General features: G+C 29.4%; 2 protein-coding genes and 1 long non-coding RNA gene across 4 annotated transcripts; all 3 read left to right on the top strand.

Moving 5' to 3' along the window:
• Positions 1–5,607: 5,607 nt before the first annotated feature.
• On the top strand, positions 5,608–7,824 carry LOC111209128. Its single transcript, XM_048765484.1, has 7 exons — positions 5,608–5,743; positions 5,841–5,936; positions 6,933–6,995; positions 7,083–7,130; positions 7,266–7,328; positions 7,420–7,482; positions 7,592–7,824. Exons 2-7 carry the CDS (start codon positions 5,883–5,885, stop codon positions 7,607–7,609), a joined length of 309 nt encoding a protein of 102 aa, XP_048621441.1. The 5' UTR covers positions 5,608–5,743; positions 5,841–5,882; the 3' UTR covers positions 7,610–7,824.
• A 5,064-nt stretch (positions 7,825–12,888) lies between these two features.
• Positions 12,889–16,232, top strand: LOC106415559 (importin subunit alpha-2-like). Its single transcript, XM_013856308.3, has 11 exons — positions 12,889–13,269; positions 13,352–13,448; positions 13,534–13,625; positions 13,695–13,826; positions 13,895–14,080; positions 14,155–14,318; positions 14,394–14,472; positions 14,885–15,013; positions 15,112–15,239; positions 15,355–15,729; positions 15,850–16,232. Exons 1-10 carry the CDS (start codon positions 13,045–13,047, stop codon positions 15,725–15,727), a joined length of 1,605 nt encoding a protein of 534 aa, XP_013711762.1. The 5' UTR covers positions 12,889–13,044; the 3' UTR covers positions 15,728–15,729; positions 15,850–16,232.
• Positions 16,233–19,223: 2,991 nt separating this feature from the next.
• Positions 19,224–20,668, top strand: LOC106413700. 2 transcript variants are annotated; one of them, XR_001282641.3, is made up of 3 exons: positions 19,226–19,783; positions 19,869–19,939; positions 20,163–20,668. It is a non-coding gene; the product is annotated as an uncharacterized LOC106413700 (long non-coding RNA). The 2 variants fall into 2 exon arrangements; XR_007327320.1 differs by having other exon boundaries at positions 19,224–19,783; positions 19,869–20,668.
• The last annotated feature ends 989 nt before the right edge of the window (positions 20,669–21,657 follow it).

The following is a 21,657-nucleotide window of genomic DNA, read 5'->3' as shown; positions in this document are numbered from 1 at the left end:
GAGCTACTCTATAATAGAGTGTAATATAAAAGAATGTTCTTTTTATTCTTCTATTTTTAGAGTAAAAAACAATATTCTTCTATATTCTTCTATATTCCACTATATATTGAGTAACTCTATTATAGAGTAAACAATTGGAGAAATTCCAACTTTATAATAGCGTAATTCTATTTTAGAATGAAACTAGATCTTGACTGCACTTTGCAAGCGCGGATTATTTTATGATGAAAAATTTTACTAATAACTTAACAAATATTTTGTTAACTTGTAAGAATTTTGTGTATTTAATTTTCTTTTATATTTAAATCGATGCTTTTAAATTCGACCCGAATCCACGGTCAAACCAATTAATCCGATGATCCAATAATTCAATTAAAGTTTTTTAAAATATTCATATTTTAAAAAATCACTAAAACCCAAGACTAACCGATTGAACCGATGGATGACCGATATGTAATCAAATTTAATATAAATTGTTATATTTTCATAATTTGTCACCTTTTAATCCAAATTTTAAAGTTCGCTACTTTGCAATTTTATGAAATTATGACGTTTCTACAAAATTTGATAGAGAAAATGATAGATATAAAATGATTAACAACTATAAATATCTCTTGATCTTATTACTCCTTTTTATATAGCTTAATTAATTTATTATAATTGTTTTGTGTAATTTATCTTGTTAATAATTTATATTATTATTTATTATTAACAATTAATCTTAAACATTTTTTTAGATAACCTATATTTTGAACATTCTTCATAATTATTTTTGCTATTATATTTATTGTACAATGTATAACCTTTATATATATTTTTTTTATGTAATGGATATTATTGAATTATTATATTAATAAATAAATGATATAACTATTATTAAGTAAATATAAATAAAATAATCAGTTAATTAAATTGATTTATTATTGATTGAAATGTTTTGTAGTATTTAAACCTGTAAAAATAATTTCTATTCATTTTCATTGTTTTCTAAATTATTTGATTTTTTACATTATTTATTTTATCTAAATAATCTGAAAGAAAATTGTTAGAAATTATTAAGAATATGAGTTCTAATATTTTACATTGTTTGGACACAAGATTAATTATAGTGTTGTTTGGAAATATGGATACTAGTGTAAAGAAATAAGTATATTGTTTAGAAACATAGATAGAAATATAAGGAAAAAAGTATTAATGATTTAATGTAGGTTTAACTATAAAGTAGAAAAGTGTATTTAATTTAAAAACTTACAAAATAAAAGTTAGGTCCAACACAATGTTTCCGTTTTAATAATATAGATATATAGAAATATAAGGAAAAAATATTAATGATTTAATGTAGGTTTAACTATAAAGTAGAAAAGTGTATTTAATTTAAAAACTTACAAAATAAAAGTTAGGTCCAACACAATGTTTCTATTTTAATAATATAGATATAGAAGAAATTAAATAGTACCACTGGAGATGATCTAACAATATCTAACAAAATAATATTCACCAAATCCAGTGACTAAATAGCAGTAGCTATGACATACATTGTATGGAGTGTTCTGTAATTTTGCATACCCATATTACCCAACGACGCAAATACTTTTGAAAACTAACCAATTAATTTATTACCACTCTCTTTTATATTCACCTAAACTGATCAATTAATAACTATTATGTATATAATTTATATAAAATCAAGTAAATTCAGTTTTTATTTTTTTAAAAAAAATTTGTGGTGTTATTTGTAAAATTATTTTTAAAATTCATTATGTACACATTATGTCACTAAAACACCAAATAATTTAACATAAAAAGACAAAAAAAAAATTTACAAATTAGTCAATATTATACTGTAATAGCAAATATTCTTTTTACTTTAAATTAAAAATATTTTTAAAATAGAAATATAAAGAGAAACTTTTTTTATAAATTAACCGCTTTAAAAATTAATAATTTTATAAATTAGTAAAATATTATAATTTTATTTTTACTATTTTTTCCTCAGGAAAAACTTTATCTAGTCAGATGTAAGAAAATTACTTGTGCGGTTCTTACAATTCACAGGTTTTTTTTGTATTGAAGGATTATATTGAAATAAGTGAAATATAGTTTTTACACATAGGCCACCAAAAAACATTGTTCTTCTGGAGATAGAAACCGACCGAGATAAAAAAATTTCACAGAGATAAATTCAAAAACAAAAATCTAGATAAAATATCATACAAATATATAAGTAGAAAATCATGTTTTAAGGTTTGAAGCGCCATGATAATTGCAAGAGAAAGTGAAAACACATCGTTTTCAGAATAATTGATAAAACAGATATTTGAGACCTAATCCGGATCCGCTCCAAAAATAGGATATCTTGGGTGCACGGATCTAGATCCGGATAGTAAACTGCCAGATCCATCGAATACGGATTCGAATATCTTGATTTTTAAGTCTAGATATCTGGATCCGTATTTTTTAAATATATTAAATTTTAAATTGTATTAATAACTATAGTTGATATATTAAATTAATACATAAAATTAATATTATATATTAATTTTTATAATCTTATATATATATTTATAAAATTTGTATAAATATTTAATTTATATGTTATTTTAGAATATTAGTATTTTTTTAAGATTTTTTAATTATTTTATTTTATCTTTACATATCCAAATCCGGATACTCGTGGGTAATACACTATTTAGACGGATATCCGGAAGGAACAGATCCGGATACTAAAATCTTGAATCCAACAGATCTGGATACTAAAGTCACGGATCCAGCTATCTGGATACCCTAAAATTTTCAGATATCTGGATTCGTCCCACCCTAATCACTATGACGTTGAGATAATCTTGTCGCTAATGTAAACGATAGCTCCATTTTTATCTTTTGTAAGAAGCCAATTGATTGTATTCTCTTGGTGAATTCTTTTTGCCTTATATGATGATACGGCTGAAAAACTATCAATTAAATACGAAAACTTTTATATGAACAGTTAATTATATACTTTAACATTAATAAGATTGATTTTTTATCTATTTATTAAATGGAAATGCATGTAAATATTATATAAATAAAATCCGTTTTACAAAATAAATATTACTAAGGTTTTGAATGGTAGAAGATAAAATAGAAACCTTCGACAAGGTGGATCACACACACACACACAAACATCCATTAACACCATTAACATTGTTCAGATAAGTGATTCTATTTAAATAATAAAATAATAAAATAATAAAAACTAAAGTTGCAGTTCGAACAGTCTTTTCATTATTCAACTTGTACAGTAAAACCACCGTATATTGGGTATATTTGTGTTGCATCCTCTTGTTTTATTATAATTTTTTTTATAAATAAAACATTAAATATTACTACTGTAATAAAAAAAATTTATAGGTAAATTAAATAATAAAATATGTTAGAAAATAAAAAATCTACAATATTATTTAAATATAATAAATAAATATTTTAGACCAATTGATTCGCTAAAGTTTCAACTGATCAGCTTGATCCATATTTGTTCCACTAGATCCACTTGATCTGTTAGATCCGCAATGCTTTATCCATTTTTACCATTCGAATCATAAGATTTAGTAGATGACTAGATAAATATTTTCAACTATTCTAAAAGGCACATTCTCTTTTTTTCTCTCATCTATTTTTCATAGCAGAGCGGTTTCTGATTTTTTATTTGTTATCAAATTGGATTTCGTCTCTGATTACCCGTTTTTTTGTTTGTACATATTTTGAGGCTGAATTTTCTTACTTCAATATGATCGGACCTAATAATTACGATTCAGCTTCTTAGCTACGGTCGGTCGAATTCTTCTCATTCTTCTGTACGAGATGAAGTTGATTTAATCTTCAATTTTCAATCAAACAAAAATATATCTCATATTTTTTGTTGGCAAAACTATTTTAGTCCCGCAAAAGATTAGTCATTTGGTTTTGTTTGTTATATTTAGTGGTTGATTTTTATTGAGACCAAAATATTTTGGTCAACAAAAATATGAAATTCTTTTGTTCCACTTTATTAAAATATCTTACTAAAAAAATTGTTTCCTTAAAAGTTATAACATTTTCATCTTGATTACAATAGTTCTCTAAGGAATATATGATTTAGATTAACTTAAAAATAATAGTTTTAAAAACGAACCAAGAATAAAAAAGTTTACTCAATAGAAAACGTAATTTAAACACACAAATGTGAAGTAAGTTTAGATATATCAGAGTAATAAGTAAGTTCCTAAACTAAAAAAAATAAACATAAACATAAAAGTGATAGTTGTTCTTGAGACTAACATTGTAATGATTCTTTCTAAATGAATAATTAGTTAGAGCCTGACTGGTTCAAACGCAGCGGTTGCGGTTGCAGGAGTTTGCGGATGCGGGTGGTTGCGGTTTCTAGCGGTTTTAAGGAATTTGTACGAATGGTTCTACGGTTAGAAATTGGTGCGTTTGCGGGATAGTTATGACTGGTTAACTACCAAATATATCAGCGGCTAAATAGGAAATTAACAATATTTACATTTTATATAATTATAAAAATATAAAAAATCATAATTTTATAATAAATACAAAAATTATATTTACAAAGTTATAGTTTTAAATTTTTAAAAATTATAGAAAGTATTTTTATTTTTAAATTTTATAATATTAAGTATTATATTTTAGTATTTTTATAATTCCAATTTAAATTTTGATTAAATATTTTATTTTTGTATTTATATTGTTTTAAAAAAGAAAAAAAATTATGCTCCCGCAAAAAACGCTAGCTGGAACAAACTTTTGAATTTATGATATTTAGAGCGGTTTGAAGCGGTTTGGAGCGGTTTGAAGCGGTTTGGAGCGGTTTGAATGATTGTTGCAAAACGCCAACAACCGCTACCAAACATAAAAGCTGCGTTTGCGGGTGGTAGAGAGTAAACCAGTCATACTTTAGTACTACAACAAAGCATATGTGTATTCAAATTCAACAGCAAATAAATACAACAAAAGCATATCACAATATATATAAATTCAAAAACAAATAAACACAACAAAGCATATTGTATTAGTGGCGGAGGCAGCGGGTTAGGAGGGTGGTCAAATGAATGACCCACATGATTTTTATAACATAAAAAAATTTACATGCATTTTTACTAAAAATAAGAATTTTTTTGCAAATTGTGGGTATGTTGACCCATGTAATATATACACATTATGCGTTTGACCCTCCTAAAAAACTAGGCTGGTTCCGCCAAATTTGTATATGTGTCTAGCTTTACTTGAAGTATATATTTTATTTAGTCAATAACAAAAAAAAATTTTGTAGAAAAATAAAAATAATCTTATTTGTTGTCAACTAAACTATTTTTGATCCTATCAAAAATCTTAAATATAATTAACAAAATTAAACGGTTGACTTTTGACCGGACCGAAGATTTGTTCAATAAAATTTAAGATTTATTTGTGTTTAGTTGAAAATTTAGGATTTAAATAACGTGTTTGTGAGATAGATTTTTTAGTTTAAATTTGAAAGTTACGAATTATTTTGTCATTTTCTTCTTAAAAATTAGCTAAGAAAAAAATCCTAGAAGTTCAAATACGTGTATGTTGCACTTTTAGTAGCCTTTGCTTAACTACAACGCACGTGTGAACGTGTGATTTATTATCTCATGAGCGTGTGTATATATAATCTGGCTAATGGGTGAACGCATGTTCGTATCTCACCGTCTTCCTCTTTTTCCCGTCTCTGAACCACTCTAAGGTACACACCGTACACAAGAGATTAATTCCAAAAGGTGTGATGTTTTTTGGGGATTAATTACTTAATTGATTGTTTTCTGTTTAATTGATTCGATCAGGACGAAGTGAAGGAATCTGAAAAGGCAAAAAGTTAGAGAAACATGGCGACTGATTACAACAGAGCTGACGATTTCTTATTTTCTCAACGACAAGAGGTAATTAAGTAAAATCAAAACAATTGACGAATTGAATGTTTCTCCTGTTTCATGATTTTGTTTTAAGCAGTTTTTAAGTATTTTTCTTTTAATAAGTAAACAAGAATATACGATTCTGAATCAATCTTAACAATTGCAAAGGTATTATCAAATCTGGGTAGCAATGAAAATAATATATGAAAGGTAAATCCCAATATTGTTGCAACTATAAGAAAAGTTTTGACTGCAGTAGAATTGTTTATAAATTAGAGACATTAAGTTATAAATCTAAGTTAATTAAGATAGGATTAGTAGTCAAATACATTGCCAAAACTAATCGTCGGCGACTTAAGGACGGCGTACACGTTTGTTTTCATCTTACGTCTGTTTACCATTCAAACATTATCTTCTTGTTTTACCTTTTTTTCTGGACAAAACTAAATATTTTAATTCGACAAATCTATTTTTGCAATTTATTATCATTCATAATTTTGGAGTTTTAAATTTGATCCTGAAAGGAATTTTTGTTTGTCGGGTGGAAGATATTTTGGATAAAAGCATAAAGAAAATCTTAATTAGAGATATATATATATATATATATATATATATATTTTTTTTTTTTTTTTTTTGTCAAACATTAGAGATATCTTAATGATATGGACGGCCTAAACGATAAGACTTATAATCTTACAGCAAAAAATAAAGAAAAAGATAGACTTATCGTCGTATCGTCGTTTTGTGGTACGTTTGTTCACTTGTCACGTGGTACGTTTTTGGACACCTGTTCTCCATTCGTATCGTCGATTGGTCTCAGTTTTTTGTTTCAGTGTCCGATTGTGATCGGTACAGTACAGTGAACTTCTTTAACCTGTCGGTATGGTTTAGGATTTATTGGCAAGATGATCACTGTCTTTTTGCCTCTCTTTAGTTTTGAAATGTAACTATAGATTTTAATATTGAACAAAAGAAAAACATATTAATATTTAATTTATTAAAATTATTTTGTTTTGTCCTTAGTCTACCTCTGGTGCTCACAAATACGGAGGACTTGTGCCAAAGAAAAAGCCACTTATCTCGCAGGTGAATTATCTCCAAATAACCTACATTTTTCATATATTTGTAATTTGAGCTGTTAATGTACTAACAATTATTTTTAAAACAATGCAGAATCACAAACGTGCTTTCTTTGATTCAGCAGATTGGGCTTTACACAAGGTATATATATCACTTTATGTAATCTACCTAAATGTGAATTTTTTATTTTCCAATTTACTTTTTCCTTCTTCTTTTTGATATATGTGCGTAGTTTTTAGAAAATATATATTGTATATAATTATTAAAATTCCACAGCAAGAAGCAAGTGTAGATGAGAGAACAATAGCGGCAATAGAAAACTTAAGACCCAAATTACAGGTAACATTTTTAACCTACTTACTTATATCAGTACCAAATGTAGTTAATTAGTAATATTAAGTCTTCCCGTACGTGTCTTTTATATTTTCAGAGAACGCCTCGAAAGCAACTTCCTCTTAGAAGACCCACCTGTGCAACTGGACAAGAGAATTTGGTGGGTAAATATTTATTAGTATAAAAGTATATCTGTTATTTTCATATTATGTAAATGTGATTCAGATTTAGTTTTGACAGATAACTGAAGAAGTTGATTTAATTTGCAGGCAGATTCGAGCTTTTAAGGTACAACGCTGAATGGTTCTACGTGTAAATGTAACGTGGTTGGGGTACTTGGGCTGGGTTGAGCCTGCTCACGTGTTTCATGTTTCCATTAAAAACCTTGTATGAAGTTGTTTTGTTTTAGCTCTTGGTCCATAAAATGCTCGTCGTTTGAATAAATGGTGCAGACAATTGTTGCTGTTTCTTTCTTTTTATTTTAACCTTGCTTGTGATTTTAGTGCCTGCTAGATTTTGACATGTACTTTTAAAACGTAGAAGTTTTTGTTCATCAAAAATATATTAAATACAGATAAAATATATAGAAATTGTACTCATTAAACCAAAAAAATCCAAATTCGCCAACAAACCAAAATTATTTTCTCTCTTCCTTTTTATCTTCCCATTTTGCTCTACTCTCTTTAAAAATCTAAATTTTTTTTTCACAAATAACCCTTACATTTATACATATTATATATATATATATATACACTATCTTTTAATATGCGTAATTTTTATTTCTGCAAGCACATAAATAGATAAATTATATTTATGTAATTATTTTAACATTTATTATTATTATTATTTATTTATATTTGTAATCTTATTTCATCTTTTATCCAACATTTAATGTGCTTATTATTTCTTACTAAATTATTTAAATTATATGAAATCAATATTTCATGTCTATTTTGGATCTATAATTTCATCTATGAATCTAGTGACCCGTATATAAGCCGGTTTATATATAATGAAAAGTGTTTTACTAAAATTCTGTTAAAATCTCAAAAACAGCATTAACTCGGGTCCAGCACTGTCAAGAGAGAAGTCCTAGCGCCGTTAAGAGAGAAACCCTAGTGTCGTCAAGCTTTCAACCAGCCGGTTTCGGTGGCTCTGTTAACATCAGAACCGGCCAATTTTCTTCTTTTATCTCTTGTGATCTATTGCTGCTTGTTTGGGGTTCTCTTTTTGGGTTTTTGGCTTTTGGTTTGATGATATCTAGGGTGAGGGGGATGTCTTCGACCTCAGATTTGTGTTTCTTCGTTCCTGTTTCAAAAGTGGAAGGTGTGGTTCATCAGTTGTTGTCAAGTCGAGGGTTGCCTTAGATATGAGTTGTGGTTCTTCTGTTTCTCTTCGGTCGCTTGCAGTCATGGTCAATTCGTTTTTGCCTTGTTCTAGCTTTTTGGATTCATCGGTGTGAGGTGTATTTGTTGTAGAGGTATATACCTCTCCTTTATCAACCATGGATGGGTGATTGTTTCGAGACGAAGCAGTGGTTTGATTTGCAAGTCTTCTCTTGCGAGAAGCTGACCAGTTTTACTTTTGTAAATCGCTATTCTGCCTAACGTGTGTGTCCGCATGTAAGACACCTCACGGAGTATTCCATGTCTCAGATCCATTAGATGTATAGAGCAACAAGGCTTCCACCCGCACGAGGAATCAGAAGACGGAAACCTTATCTAAGAGCACTGCTCATGCGTCTTCCTCAACGCCAAACTCAAATACCAAGTCCTCGACCTCGGCTGAAACCAATCATTTTATTTATTTCTTCTTTGAGAGTTTTAAACCTCAGAGAAGATGTCTGGGCCGTACATAATATCTTAAAAAGATAATGAAGGCTAAAAACTTGGTTGGAGCCTATTTACGTGATGACTGATGATTGTGTTATATGATACTTTACTCCAAAACGAATATACAATATAAACTCTATGAATTATTATCGATAAATTAATAAACACTATAAACTAATAAATTTTTCCGGTTTCAACTTGGACCGGTGTAAAATAAAATATTATTTGATAAAATAGTAAGAATAATACTTTGAAAACTCATAGGTAAATATATGGTCCTATTAAAATCATAAATTAACAATTACCATATATATTAATTTTATATTAAAATATACAAAATTTTGTTGTTGTGTATCTTTTTTCAAAATAAATTTCATCTGTAATTTTATTTTTAGTTTTATGGAATTGCATATAAAAGTATAAAAGTGAATTTGTATTATATAATATGTATTCATATACATAAATTATATCAATGATCTAGTAAAAATAGTTAAAATTCAAATGTATAAACACTAACCAATATATAATATAATGAAGCAAATAATTTTTTTTCACTTTTATACACTGTTTTTTTCAAAAAAATATAGATCTAAAAAGGAAATTATCATAAATTAATAACTTTATAAATTAATAAATTTTCATAGCCCCAACATTATTAATTTATAGAGTTTTTACTGTGCTTTTTAAGTTCTAACTATTATACCATTCAATAGCCAAGTAGATGGAGTTATTTTAATATATTCTAATTAATTCAAAAATTTATGTAAAATTTATAAATTCAAGTAATTTTATTGATTTTAAAATCTAATATTGTATATTTAGTTAGTATTAATAAATCTAGAAGTTTTATTAGATTTAATTTAAATAATTTTTAAATTTTTCTTCAAATTTATTGTAAAATAAGAATTTTAATAAATCTATATAACTAAATAATACATGATTTGAACTAAATTTACAAATCACGAACCTAATATCATATGATTTTAACATGAATTTTAAAACATGAAATGCACACACTATATTTCTTTGCAACAAAATTGGGGAGGGTAGAGACTCTGCAGATATGTTTTTTGGACTTCAAGATCATTCATATTCCATGAGCGCAAAATCATATTTCAGATTATTTAACTAGGACCGCGAGGTCTTTCTATAGAAAACTCTGTTTTATTGATTGTTCTATTTTGGTCTGGTTATCCGATCACACTCAAGTTTAAGTAATATAATAGCATTTCGTTGTAAAAAATAATTAAAAAATTGATTTTCACCTGGTGTATATTTCATCATAATGATATATCTTATCTATTAAAATAGAAGTCACAACTTCTTTTCATGTGTGATATTTAAAAATAGACCCTTACTAAAAAGTCATTAATTTAAAAATATCATATAATTATCATCATTAACTGAAAAACATCCTATGATCTTATCCATTATACTAAATAATATTCTTTTCCCTTTAATATTGAACTGTATTTAAATAAGTCACTAACCATTAATTAAAAACTGATCTAAAGTGGGAACGATTTATTCTTAAATAACTAAACAATTATAAACATATAAACCAAATATAAGAAATTAGATATGTTTATAAACAACTATAAAATGCAAGTCATTCAGTGTAAAAAAACATGTCAGTTATTAAATTCTTTGTTCATTAACTGAACAAATTGGTTCAAGGTAACTTTGGAAACGATTTAACATACTCATATTTTTGTATAAAATTATTTATATTATATACCCAGTATCATATCATGACTATTTTAAGTACTCGGAAAACTTACATGCTCTACATATTTGTACTATATTGTATACATCCAAAATGAGAATAATGTAAAATCAAACCAAACAGATTAGATGAATAAACAAATTAAAAGACTATATAATATAAATTTCCTTTAGAATATTAAAATATCAAAACAGTCACCCACATTCAGTTAACAAGTCAAGAAAAAATTGGTATATGTATCAAGCAATATCAGTCTTTCATATCTCCTATTTAAAACATGTTCAACCAAATCTTACCAAGGTAAAATGAGATACAATAAATAAATTTAGATCTCCCATAACAACTTCAAACATCTTTTATCTATTTACATAAAAAATACCAGTGAAACTAAGGTTGAGCTAAATACCCGAATCCAAAAAACCGAACCGATTCTAATCTGAAAAAATAGTACCAAATCCAACCGGAAAATATCCGAACGGGTTCCAAAATTTTGGTATTTAGAAAACTGAAATCAAACCCGTCCCGAACATAAATATTTTAGGTATCCAAAATAATTTTATTTACTTAAATATATTAATTATTTTTAGATTTAGTACATAAAGATATATCTAAAATATATAACATATTTTAAAGTTGTTCAAAATATTTGAAAGTATATATAAATAGTCAAAAATAAATTTCAAAAATAGTCGAACAATACTTAAAACACTAAAAACACTTGAAATATATATTGATTTTCTATCCAAATATTCAAGGTAAACCAATTTTAAGTTAAATTTAGGTATTTTAGTATAGTTTCTTAAAATTTATATGTAATATATTATTTTAATTTTTTTTTTTTAAAATTAAAAGTATATATGAATTTTAATTTTTTAAAAATAATTTAAATGGGTTTATCTAAACCAACCGAATGAAAATTTATAAATACTCGAATAAGACTAAAAGTTTTAACCCCGAGAAACCCAAAATTAGAATATACCCGAACCAAATCCGAATGAATATCCAAACGTCCACCCCTAAGTGAAAAATATGATATACCATAGAAAATATTGATTAACCTATAAAAGAAATCGCTATCTTAAAATACCATAAAATCTTCATTTTGTTTCCATATATTTAATTAAAAAATCTTGATACACGAAATCAAGTTAGATTTTCCATTAAATTAAAACTCCAAATATTTAATTATCCATACTAATTGAATATAGATTTACCTTTACAACTTTCAGAAAATCTAAAAGAGTAAAATATTTATTCATCAAATGATGTAGTTGAATATTGTAAAATTGTCATAAAATACAATAAATTATTAAATTAATAAATTATTTTTATTACTTTTTGTTAATTATACTTTTAGATATGATATTTAAATAATATATGATTTCAATACAAAAGTATATCAATCATTTAAACTTTGCATATTTAAAAAAAAATATTAAGTCGTCTTATAATTAAACGCAAATCCAATGAGATAAATATATAATAAGAATCTACAAATAAATGTGATGGTGAAACAATCAATTAGATGACAAACATGTAAAATATAACATTATTATGTTTGAATATTTGTATGGATGATGTAAAAAAATATTTTATGTTTATAAAATTAAAATCTTAACCCGGCGCGGGTGTTTGACCTAGTTTTTTACTCCTTCTGTTTTGATATGTAAGTAGTTTTAGTAAAAAATGTTTGTTTCACAATGTAAGATATTTACATAATCCAAAGCACCTTTTACATTTATTATATGTTGTGTGACCAATCAAATAATTCATAATTTTTTATTATTGGTTGAATTTATGTATTAAATGCTATTTCTTCAAAATAATTTTTTTTTTAATATTCACATTTTTAACTAAAACTACTTACAAATATTTGTAAAAACCGAGGGAGTATTAAATAACAAAATTAGCTGTACGATATGGTAAAATAAATAGACTAGTGTCGACAAGTCAACTGGGTCTCTGTAACGAAATCAAATAAAATTAAAAAAATGTATTTTGTAAACCAAACGAAATTTCAATCTCTGTAACTTTTCCTCTTTTCTCGTTCCCCTCTGCTTCGCCTAGGGTTGATTCCCTCTCTCTCTCTATATATCCGCCGATTCTATTCTAACACTCTCTCCTCTCCTCTCACATTCGTTCACCAAGAAGAGCAGTAGCCATCATGTCTCTGAGACCCAACGCGAGGACTGAGGTTCGCCGTAACCGCTACAAAGTGGCGGTGGACGCCGAGGAAGGACGAAGGAGGAGAGAAGACAACATGGTCGAGATCCGTAAAACGAAGCGCGAAGAGAGCTTGCTCAAGAAGCGTCGCGAAGGTCTTCAATCCACACAGCAGCCTCAATTCGCTCCTTCCTCCGTTGCTTCCGCTACATCCGTCGAGAAGAAGGTATAGAATCACTATGGATCTGGAACCGATTCGATTTCTAGGGTTTTAGAACTGATTAGATCGTTTTTGATTGTTGATTAAGTTGGAGAGCTTGCCGTCTATGGTTGGTGGAGTGTGGTCAGAGGATAGGAACTTACAGCTTGAAGCAACTACTCAGTTCAGGAAACTGCTTTCCATAGGTGATTTTGCTGGTATCTGTGTAGTTTGGATTTTACTAGGCGTGTTCTTGAAATTGAATGGATGCCTTTTGTTTTGATTTGGTAGAGCGAAGTCCTCCTATCGAAGAGGTGATAGCTGCTGGTGTTGTGCCAAGGTTTGTGGAGTTTCTCAACAGGGACGATTATCCACAGCTTCAGGTTTGTGTTATCTCTCTCACATTTGCTGCAATTATCATCTGAAACTTAATGCTTTGTGTGTGGCTTCAGTTTGAGGCTGCTTGGGCATTGACGAACATTGCTTCTGGGACTTCAGAACATACGAAGGTTGTCATTGAACACGGTGCTGTTCCCATTTTTGTGCAACTCTTGGCTTCTCAGAGTGATGATGTCCGTGAGCAGGTACAGTATGTTTCTTCATTAATATTCGAGACCAAGTATGTTGTTAAAGTATATTTTCTTCGTCTTAGGCTGTCTGGGCGTTAGGGAATGTTGCGGGTGATTCTCCACGGTGCAGAGATCTTGTCCTTGGTCAGGGAGCTTTGTTACCATTGCTCTCTCAGTTGAATGAGCGTGCTAAACTCTCCATGCTCAGAAATGCTACTTGGACCCTCTCTAATTTCTGCAGGGGCAAGCCACAGCCTCCGTTTGAGCAGGTTTGTCTCTCATTTCTGTCTTATTCTTCTCTTCCTTATTTGATCAAGGCACTTCTGTGATCTCGTAAGAACAGGTTAGTCCAGCTCTTCCAGCCCTTGAGCGCCTGATTCATTCGACTGATGAGGAAGTGTTAACGGATGCCTGTTGGGCCCTCTCTTATCTTTCTGACGGCATCAATGAAAAAATCCAATCTGTTATTCAGGCAGGTGTTGTTCCCCGACTTGTCGAGCTTCTCGAGTGAGTCTTTTCAATCCTGTAATCCACCTTGTTTTTGTACATGATTATGTGATGATGAATTTTGGCTTGCTGTAGGCATCCATCACCGTCTGTGCTTATTCCTGCTCTTCGAACTATCGGTAACATCGTCACTGGAGATGATGCACAGACACAGGTATTCTTATTCTTTCAGTCATTTCTCTCAGCATACATGTTCCACTCGTCCTACAACATTAATGGGAAGAATGGGACATCACTGGCTTATCAGCTGAATGTGAACTATATGATAATTATTTTTGGTTCTCAAAAGTTACTTTCTACTCATCAGATTAATTCACTTGAGAATATTATGTGCACCTCTGGAAAAAGAGGTCGATCATTTCTTTCTAAAATTTGTCTACCTAGTACCATGCATGTTTTCACATAGCTCAAATAATACTGCACATAATTTCTGGTATTCTGTCTCTTTTAGATGTATGTGTTCATCATTTTAGGCCTATAATCCTCTGTAGGTCTCAAGAATTTAACCGTTTATTGCATAACTGTTTTTTGGTTGGTTTTGAGCTGATGAATTTTTTTCCCTGCAGTGTGTAATTAGTCATGGTGCACTCCTTAGCTTGTTGAGCCTTCTGACTCATAACCATAAGAAGAGCATTAAAAAGGAAGCTTGCTGGACAATATCAAACATCACTGCTGGAAACAAGGACCAGATTCAGGTGAACTTTCGCCCAAGATTTATTTTGTTCAGCTTATCAGTTTCAGAAGGCTTTCGTTGTTTGATGGAAATTTTGTGTGTTTATGTTCTGTGATGCAGGCGGTATGTGAAGCTGGTTTGATATTCCCTCTCGTCAACCTGCTTCAAAATGCAGAGTTCGATATAAAGAAAGAAGCTGCATGGGCAGTATCCAATGCGACTTCGGGAGGTTCTCCCGACCAAATCAAGTATGATTATTCGATATCAGCCCCCTCTTCTTTGGATCTCAGCCTCCTTTGAAATATTTGTTAGATCTCTCTTTTCAAACGATCACTTAAAACTTCCCTCTGTTCCGTGCTTTAGGTACATGGTGGATCAGGGAGTCGTGAAGCCACTGTGTGATCTTTTGATATGCCCCGATCCGAGGATTATCACCGTGTGTCTAGAAGGATTGGAGAACATTCTGAAGGTCGGAGAAGCTGAGAAGTTGACGGGAAATACCGGGGATGTAAACTTTTATGCCCAGTTGATCGATGATGCAGAGGGATTAGAAAAGATTGAGAATCTGCAGAGTCATGACAACAGCGAAATCTATGAGAAGGCAGTGAAGATTCTTGAAACATACTGGTTGGAAGAGGAAGACGAGACTCTACCACCAGGTGATGTCTCTGCTCAGGGATTCCAGTTTGGTGGTAATGATGCAGCCGCACCGCCAGGTGGATTCAACTTCCAGTGAAGGTAATAAATAAATACTCAATACTTTAGGACTAGTTAATCCTGTCCAAATGTCTTAGACTGGGAAGTTAATAGTAAATATGTATTTTGTGTAATTCTTTGAGTTTGGTTTTGTTTCAACAGGAGCTGATTGAATTGAAGAGTGAAAGGAGGTTTAAGAGTCTGTGGTGGGGGCACTGGTTAAATTGGTCTGAGTTTGAGTCTTCTCTTCTGTGTTAAAGTCGGGTGGGGTTTGAGTCGTAAGATAAGCTTGTTTGGGGGGGGTGAGGTTTGGGTAGGAGTCATCAGAGGGAATATTTTTATGAGAACCAAAATGGGTTTAATAGTATGTGTGTGATGAGAAGCCTGCAGGAGCTTTGTAACATTTGTGTACTACACAAGACTGCGAGGTCAAAAACATTTTTTTTTTTTAAAATTGGTCAAACTTTATTTTGTCGTAACGGTGACAAATTGGGTGTCTTTATTGTTAATATTTTTTTTTTGACATATATAAATGTTTCCAACCAGTGCGGTTCATATCTTTTTGGGCTTAATGTTCCAGCACGCTTATTATTATTTTTTTTTGAACAAGTGCACACTTATCTATATATAAAAATCCCTGTTTTAAAGCGGGTATGCGGTGGATGTTTAATCGGCGTTTTCAAACCGGTCAAAAACTCAATGCTTCAGCAAAAAGGCAAACCACTCAAAAAGTCGGTGCTGAAGCAAAAAAGTCTTACAATTATTATATCCTAGGCTTATTAGAACATTTTACGAGACTAACATTGGTTTAATAGTTTATTCACAAGTTTGCCATTTTTGTTTACGTTGCATCACCACGACTCTTTTCAGCAGCTTCTAATTTTACTAACCTTTTAGATTGCTAAGAATTACAACATATGCTAATGGTATTCATCTAATATAGATTGCTAACAAAAATAATACACACTAGACTTTGATCCGCGCGCCAGCGCGGATATCAATTTTCAGTTTTTAATTATTTATTTTATTAAATGATGTATTTGTAATATTCGTTCATATTATATTCATTAAGTAAATATTTTTTTTTTTGCATCTTAAACTATCTATTTTTTTACGAACGTGTGATATCATATAAAAAATATATAAAAAAAAATTATAGAGTTAATTAGATAATTTTAAAAACATAAATTTTTCTTTCGTGTGCGATATCATATAAATAATGATCCGTCCAGTTAACAAAAATCATGATTATTTTATGTGTAATTTTTTTTATTTTGACCATTTTCTTAAAACTATATTAAATTTTACATATTTTAATTAGAATATTTTTAATATCTTTACCTTTTTATTTGAAATGCAACTCAATATTTTTTTCACAATTATAACAAAATATTTAAAAAATATTTTTAGAATTTGTTTGAAAAATATGAAAATTACATTTTAAATTAAAATTATCCTAAAATATGATAAGTTTTGATGTAAACGAAAACTCAAATTATGTCAAAAATAATGATATTCAACGATAATAACAATTTTAATTGATTATTTTTTAAAAAATACATTTACAAAAATATTATTTGAAAGAAAATTCATTTATCTTTCAAATATAAAATGAAAATATTATAATTAAATAATAAAAAATATAAATAAAAACCATAAATTTAGCAAATGACAACTGAGTTATATTATGCTAAAATTTTCTTTCTAACAGTTTATCAAATGACAAATGAGTTATGAGCAAATAATACCATATAATTTTTAAAAGCATAGTCATTCTTAAATATTTTTTGAATAAATAATTATTTTTAAATTTAATCAACTGAAAATAATATACGTACAATTGTGTGAGTCAAATTCTAGTTTTATTGATGTATGTTATATATTAGTGCAGCATGTTTTAGGTAACATTTTAATGATGCACGTTTTTAAAAATTTCCATTATTAAAATTATGCACGTAAGGATAACTCATGAGTTTTTTTAGTTGATTAAATGACATTATGTCCAAATTTATTTAAGGATATTTCATTAAGGTAACTGAAAAAGACAAACAATAAAATAGGAAGTTTAAATTCATTTAATCATATTTCATTAATGTAACTGAAAAGACAAGTAATAAATTAGGCAGTTTTATTCGTTTTAGGATATTTCATAAATGCAACTGAAAAAAAACAAGCAAAAAAAGGAGTTTAACTAATGAAGTAAGAACATTTTTAAATAGGTACTTCTCTTTTAATAATATAGATATATTTCTTTTTAAGAAACTCGTGGAAGGAGTTTCTGTTAACATAAACTAGACCCTGACCTGCGCGCTAGTGCGGATATGAATTTTCAGTTTTTAATTATTTATTTTATTAAATGAAGTATTTGTAATATTCGTTCATATTATATTCATTAAGTAAATATTTTTTTTTGCATCTTAAATTATCTATTTTTTACGAATGTGTGATATCATATAAAAAATATAAAAAAATGAGTATAGAGTTAATTAGATAATTTTAAAAACAGAAAAAAAAAATTTCGTGTGCGATATCATATAAATAATGATCCGCTCAGTTAACAAAAATCATGATTATTTTATGCGTAATTTTTTTTATTTTGACCATTTTCTTAAAACTATATTAAATTTTACATATTTTAATTAGAATATTTTTAATATCTTTACCTTTTTATTTGAAATGCAACTCAATATTTTTTTAACAATTATAACAAAATATTTAAAAAAATATTTTTAGAATTTGTTTGAAAAATATGAAAATTACATTTTAAATTAAAATTATCATAAAATATGATAAGTTTTGATGTAAACGAAAACTCAAATTATGTCAAAATAATGATATTCAATGATAATAACAATTTTAATTGATTATTTTTTTAAAAAATACATTTACAAAAATATTGTTTGGAAGAAAATTCATTTATCTTTCAAATATAAAATGAAAATATTATAATTAAATAATAAAAAATATAAATAAAAACCATAAATTTAGCAAATGACAATTGAGTTATATTATGTTAGAATTTTCTTTCTAACAATTTATCAAATGACAATTGAGTTATGAGCAAATAATACCAAATAATTTTTAAAAACATAGCCATTCTTAAATTTTTTTGAATAAATAATTATTTTTAAATTTAATCAACTGAAAATAATATCCGTACAATTATGTGAGTCAAATTCTAGTTTTATTGATGCATGTTATATATTAGTGCTGCATGTTTTAGGTAACATTTTAATGATGCATGTTTTTAAAAATCTCCTTTATTAAAATTATGCACGTAAGGATAATTCATGAGTTTTTTTTGTTGATTAAATGACATTATGTCTAAATTTATTTAAGGATATTTCATTAAGGCAACTGAAAAAACAAACAATAAAATAGGAAGTTTAAATTCATTTAAGCATGTTTCATTAATGTAATTAAAAAAACAAGTAATAAATTAGACAGTTTTATTCGTTTTAGGATATTTTATAAATGCAACTCAAAAAGATAAAAAAAAAAAAAAAAGAGTTTAATCAAGGAAATAAGAACATTTTGAAATGTGTAATTGTCTTGGATACGCCTTCAAACACCATGGCTCCGTGAGCTCTCTTAAGGCCTTTTCTTAGAATTGCAGGCTCAAAATTAATATTGCTCTCAAGCATCATTTCGATGACGACGAACAAGAAATAAGGATGATAGAGACGGAGAAATCGTCTAGCAGTTACGGAGTCTTCGTGTGGCCCAGCTCCGGCGAGAGGTTCTATGAGTCGATCGGATCTCATCCTTTACATGGTGATCCTTCTGAAGCAGCAACTGGAGCTTCTCCTCATCATGTTGGTGTTCATACGACTGATGCTGCTGCTCCTCCTCCTCCTCATGGTGAAACTCTGATGAAACGTAAGAGACAACGGCTTAGAAAATACGGACAAGACGGTTCTGTTTCTTTGGCATTGCCGTCTTCCTCTGTTTTGACCATTAACACCTCTAGCAAACGAGGCTGTGGTCAACCTACAGGCTCTGGCAAGAAACAGAGATTGTCTTCCACTGTTAAACAAACTCTGTCCGAAATCAAGAACCAGGACTCTTTAATGTGTCCTTGATGCGTGGGAAAAGTGTAAGACTTTCTGTCTATGTATTAAGTTGCTTATTAGATCAAGAACATGGATACTTAATGAGATTTTTGCTTTTGTTTTGGTTAGGTGAGTTGATGATGCCTTCATCTTCTGGAATGAGCTTCACACCACACATGATCGTGGTTTCCATAGGAGAAGTAATTAATGTTGAATCACTATTACAAAAGCTTTCATGATATGTTTCATTTTTTGCTGAAAAGTTATAAAACCTAATTTACCAGGATATTGCATCAAAGGTTATAGCTTTCTCTCAACAAGTTGATAATGTTTGGAGAGTCTCTATTCTCCCAGATGGATCTGAGTTTTTGATTTTTAAACAAACAAGTCTTGAATTGTTCTTTCTGATGTTGATTCTAACAGAAGGGTGGTATAGTGATACTGACCAAAAAGTAGAGAGAAGAATAAGCTAGGATGGTGAAGAATCTGTCCCAGTAAATCGGTGAAATGAGCAGAGAAGAGAGGCAACATGAAAGTGAAGCCACTCCAAGTGTTAGCAGTCGTGGCTGCTCTTGAGTTTCTCATCTTCACCACATCAGTTAAGTAAGTCAATAAGTTTGATGCAACTCCTTTGAATGCATATCCATCCCTCTATCCCGTCAATCACTATGAGAAGGGCGCAAGCTTTTCTAATTCCATTTCTCAACTCTCCACCGGCCATCGAGCAAGACTATTTAAGCTTCAAATTTTGTGTGTATGTGTTTTGAGGGATAAAAAAAGAGAGGTAAGGTTATGTTTTGTGTGTGTGTGGGAGAGAACTATGGTTATGCTCTGTGTGATGAATTATATTTTATAAAGCTTTAGGACATACATTTGGGTGAGTGCAGTGCACACTCCTATATTGATATGAGTACAAGACAATATATATTTTTGTGTGTGTCTAATTTCAAAAGGAACTATATTTCTAAAACATTAAAAAGGAACTATAATAATCCAAATTTATGTAGCTGAATTTATGATGATACTTGGAGGAGTCGGTGTACATTTTCTTTGGGTTGAGGAATTGAGTTAAAGGAGAACAATTGAAGACCCTTAAGGTCGGGCTTCAACTCTTTGGGATGACTGGTTTGGCCTTTGACGTTGTTAGGATGTGGCTAGGTTGGGCATGAATTTCTGCTGCTTGATGTCTGTGTGCATTGTCAGATTAATAAGTTGGGAAATCTGCTACTCTACTTGACCTTTGATATGACGTCAGTGGATTTATGAAACTCTTTTCCATTCATACTAGTCTCCTAGATGTTATGTCGCATCTTCTTCCTGCATCCAGATTATAGGTTTAGCTCTCTCTCGCTATCTCGGGGTTATGACATTATAAATGGTAGATGTCAGTTATGGTGAAAGTTCAGAAGATTTAGACTTCCGAATGTTCGTTAATATACATCTCATTGTTACTTGGCTGCACCTCAGGTCATCTCTTGATCTTTATCTTTTAGTCTTTTGATAAGTTGATTTGTCGGGACAGAGACCATCTCTTGGTGACCTGCAAATATCTCAAGAGCTTGCACTTTTTTCTGAGTAGTTACTGCAAAATGGAGTTGTGATATTGGATGGGGGCCTGGGAAGTGAAATGTTGCATTGCTTCGTATAATTAAATGGCTATTTGGGATCTTTTTCATACTTGAATTTCGCCTTAGATCCTTCTGTGGTAGTAAGAGATTCAGATCTTCTGCAGTTTCAGATACTTCAAGTTTATGATGTCTTCAATGGTTGTCCCTTTACGTCTTCTCTGTTCTCAACAATCCTTCCTTTTTTTTGTTTATGCAGGTTTTTTGCTCCAACACTCCGGAATAGATCTGTATGCTCTGGATCCATCGCAAAGGTAAATTATTCGGCTATCTATTCAAATTTGACTCGGGTC

Source organism: Brassica napus, chromosome C8 (assembly GCF_020379485.1).
Source record: "Brassica napus cultivar Da-Ae chromosome C8, Da-Ae, whole genome shotgun sequence".
Classification (NCBI taxonomy): Eukaryota; Viridiplantae; Streptophyta; class Magnoliopsida; order Brassicales; family Brassicaceae; genus Brassica; species Brassica napus.
Note: the sequence above shows the minus strand (reverse complement) of the source record. Positions and strands in the feature narration are given on the sequence as shown.

Excerpts from the sequence above, each read along its gene's own strand:
- LOC111209128 (XM_048765484.1), top strand. The coding sequence starts at position 5,883 with ATGGCGACTGATTACAACAGAGCTGACGATTTCTTATTTTCTCAACGA. Across the intron at positions 7,131-7,265 it reads CAGATTGGGCTTTACACAAG|CAAGAAGCAAGTGTAGATGA; the intron begins GTATATATATCA and ends AAAATTCCACAG. Across the intron at positions 7,329-7,419 it reads ACTTAAGACCCAAATTACAG|AGAACGCCTCGAAAGCAACT; the intron begins GTAACATTTTTA and ends TTATATTTTCAG.
- LOC106415559 (XM_013856308.3), top strand. The coding sequence starts at position 13,045 with ATGTCTCTGAGACCCAACGCGAGGACTGAGGTTCGCCGTAACCGCTAC. Across the intron at positions 13,449-13,533 it reads CAGGAAACTGCTTTCCATAG|AGCGAAGTCCTCCTATCGAA; the intron begins GTGATTTTGCTG and ends TTGATTTGGTAG. Across the intron at positions 14,473-14,884 it reads GAGATGATGCACAGACACAG|TGTGTAATTAGTCATGGTGC; the intron begins GTATTCTTATTC and ends TTTTCCCTGCAG.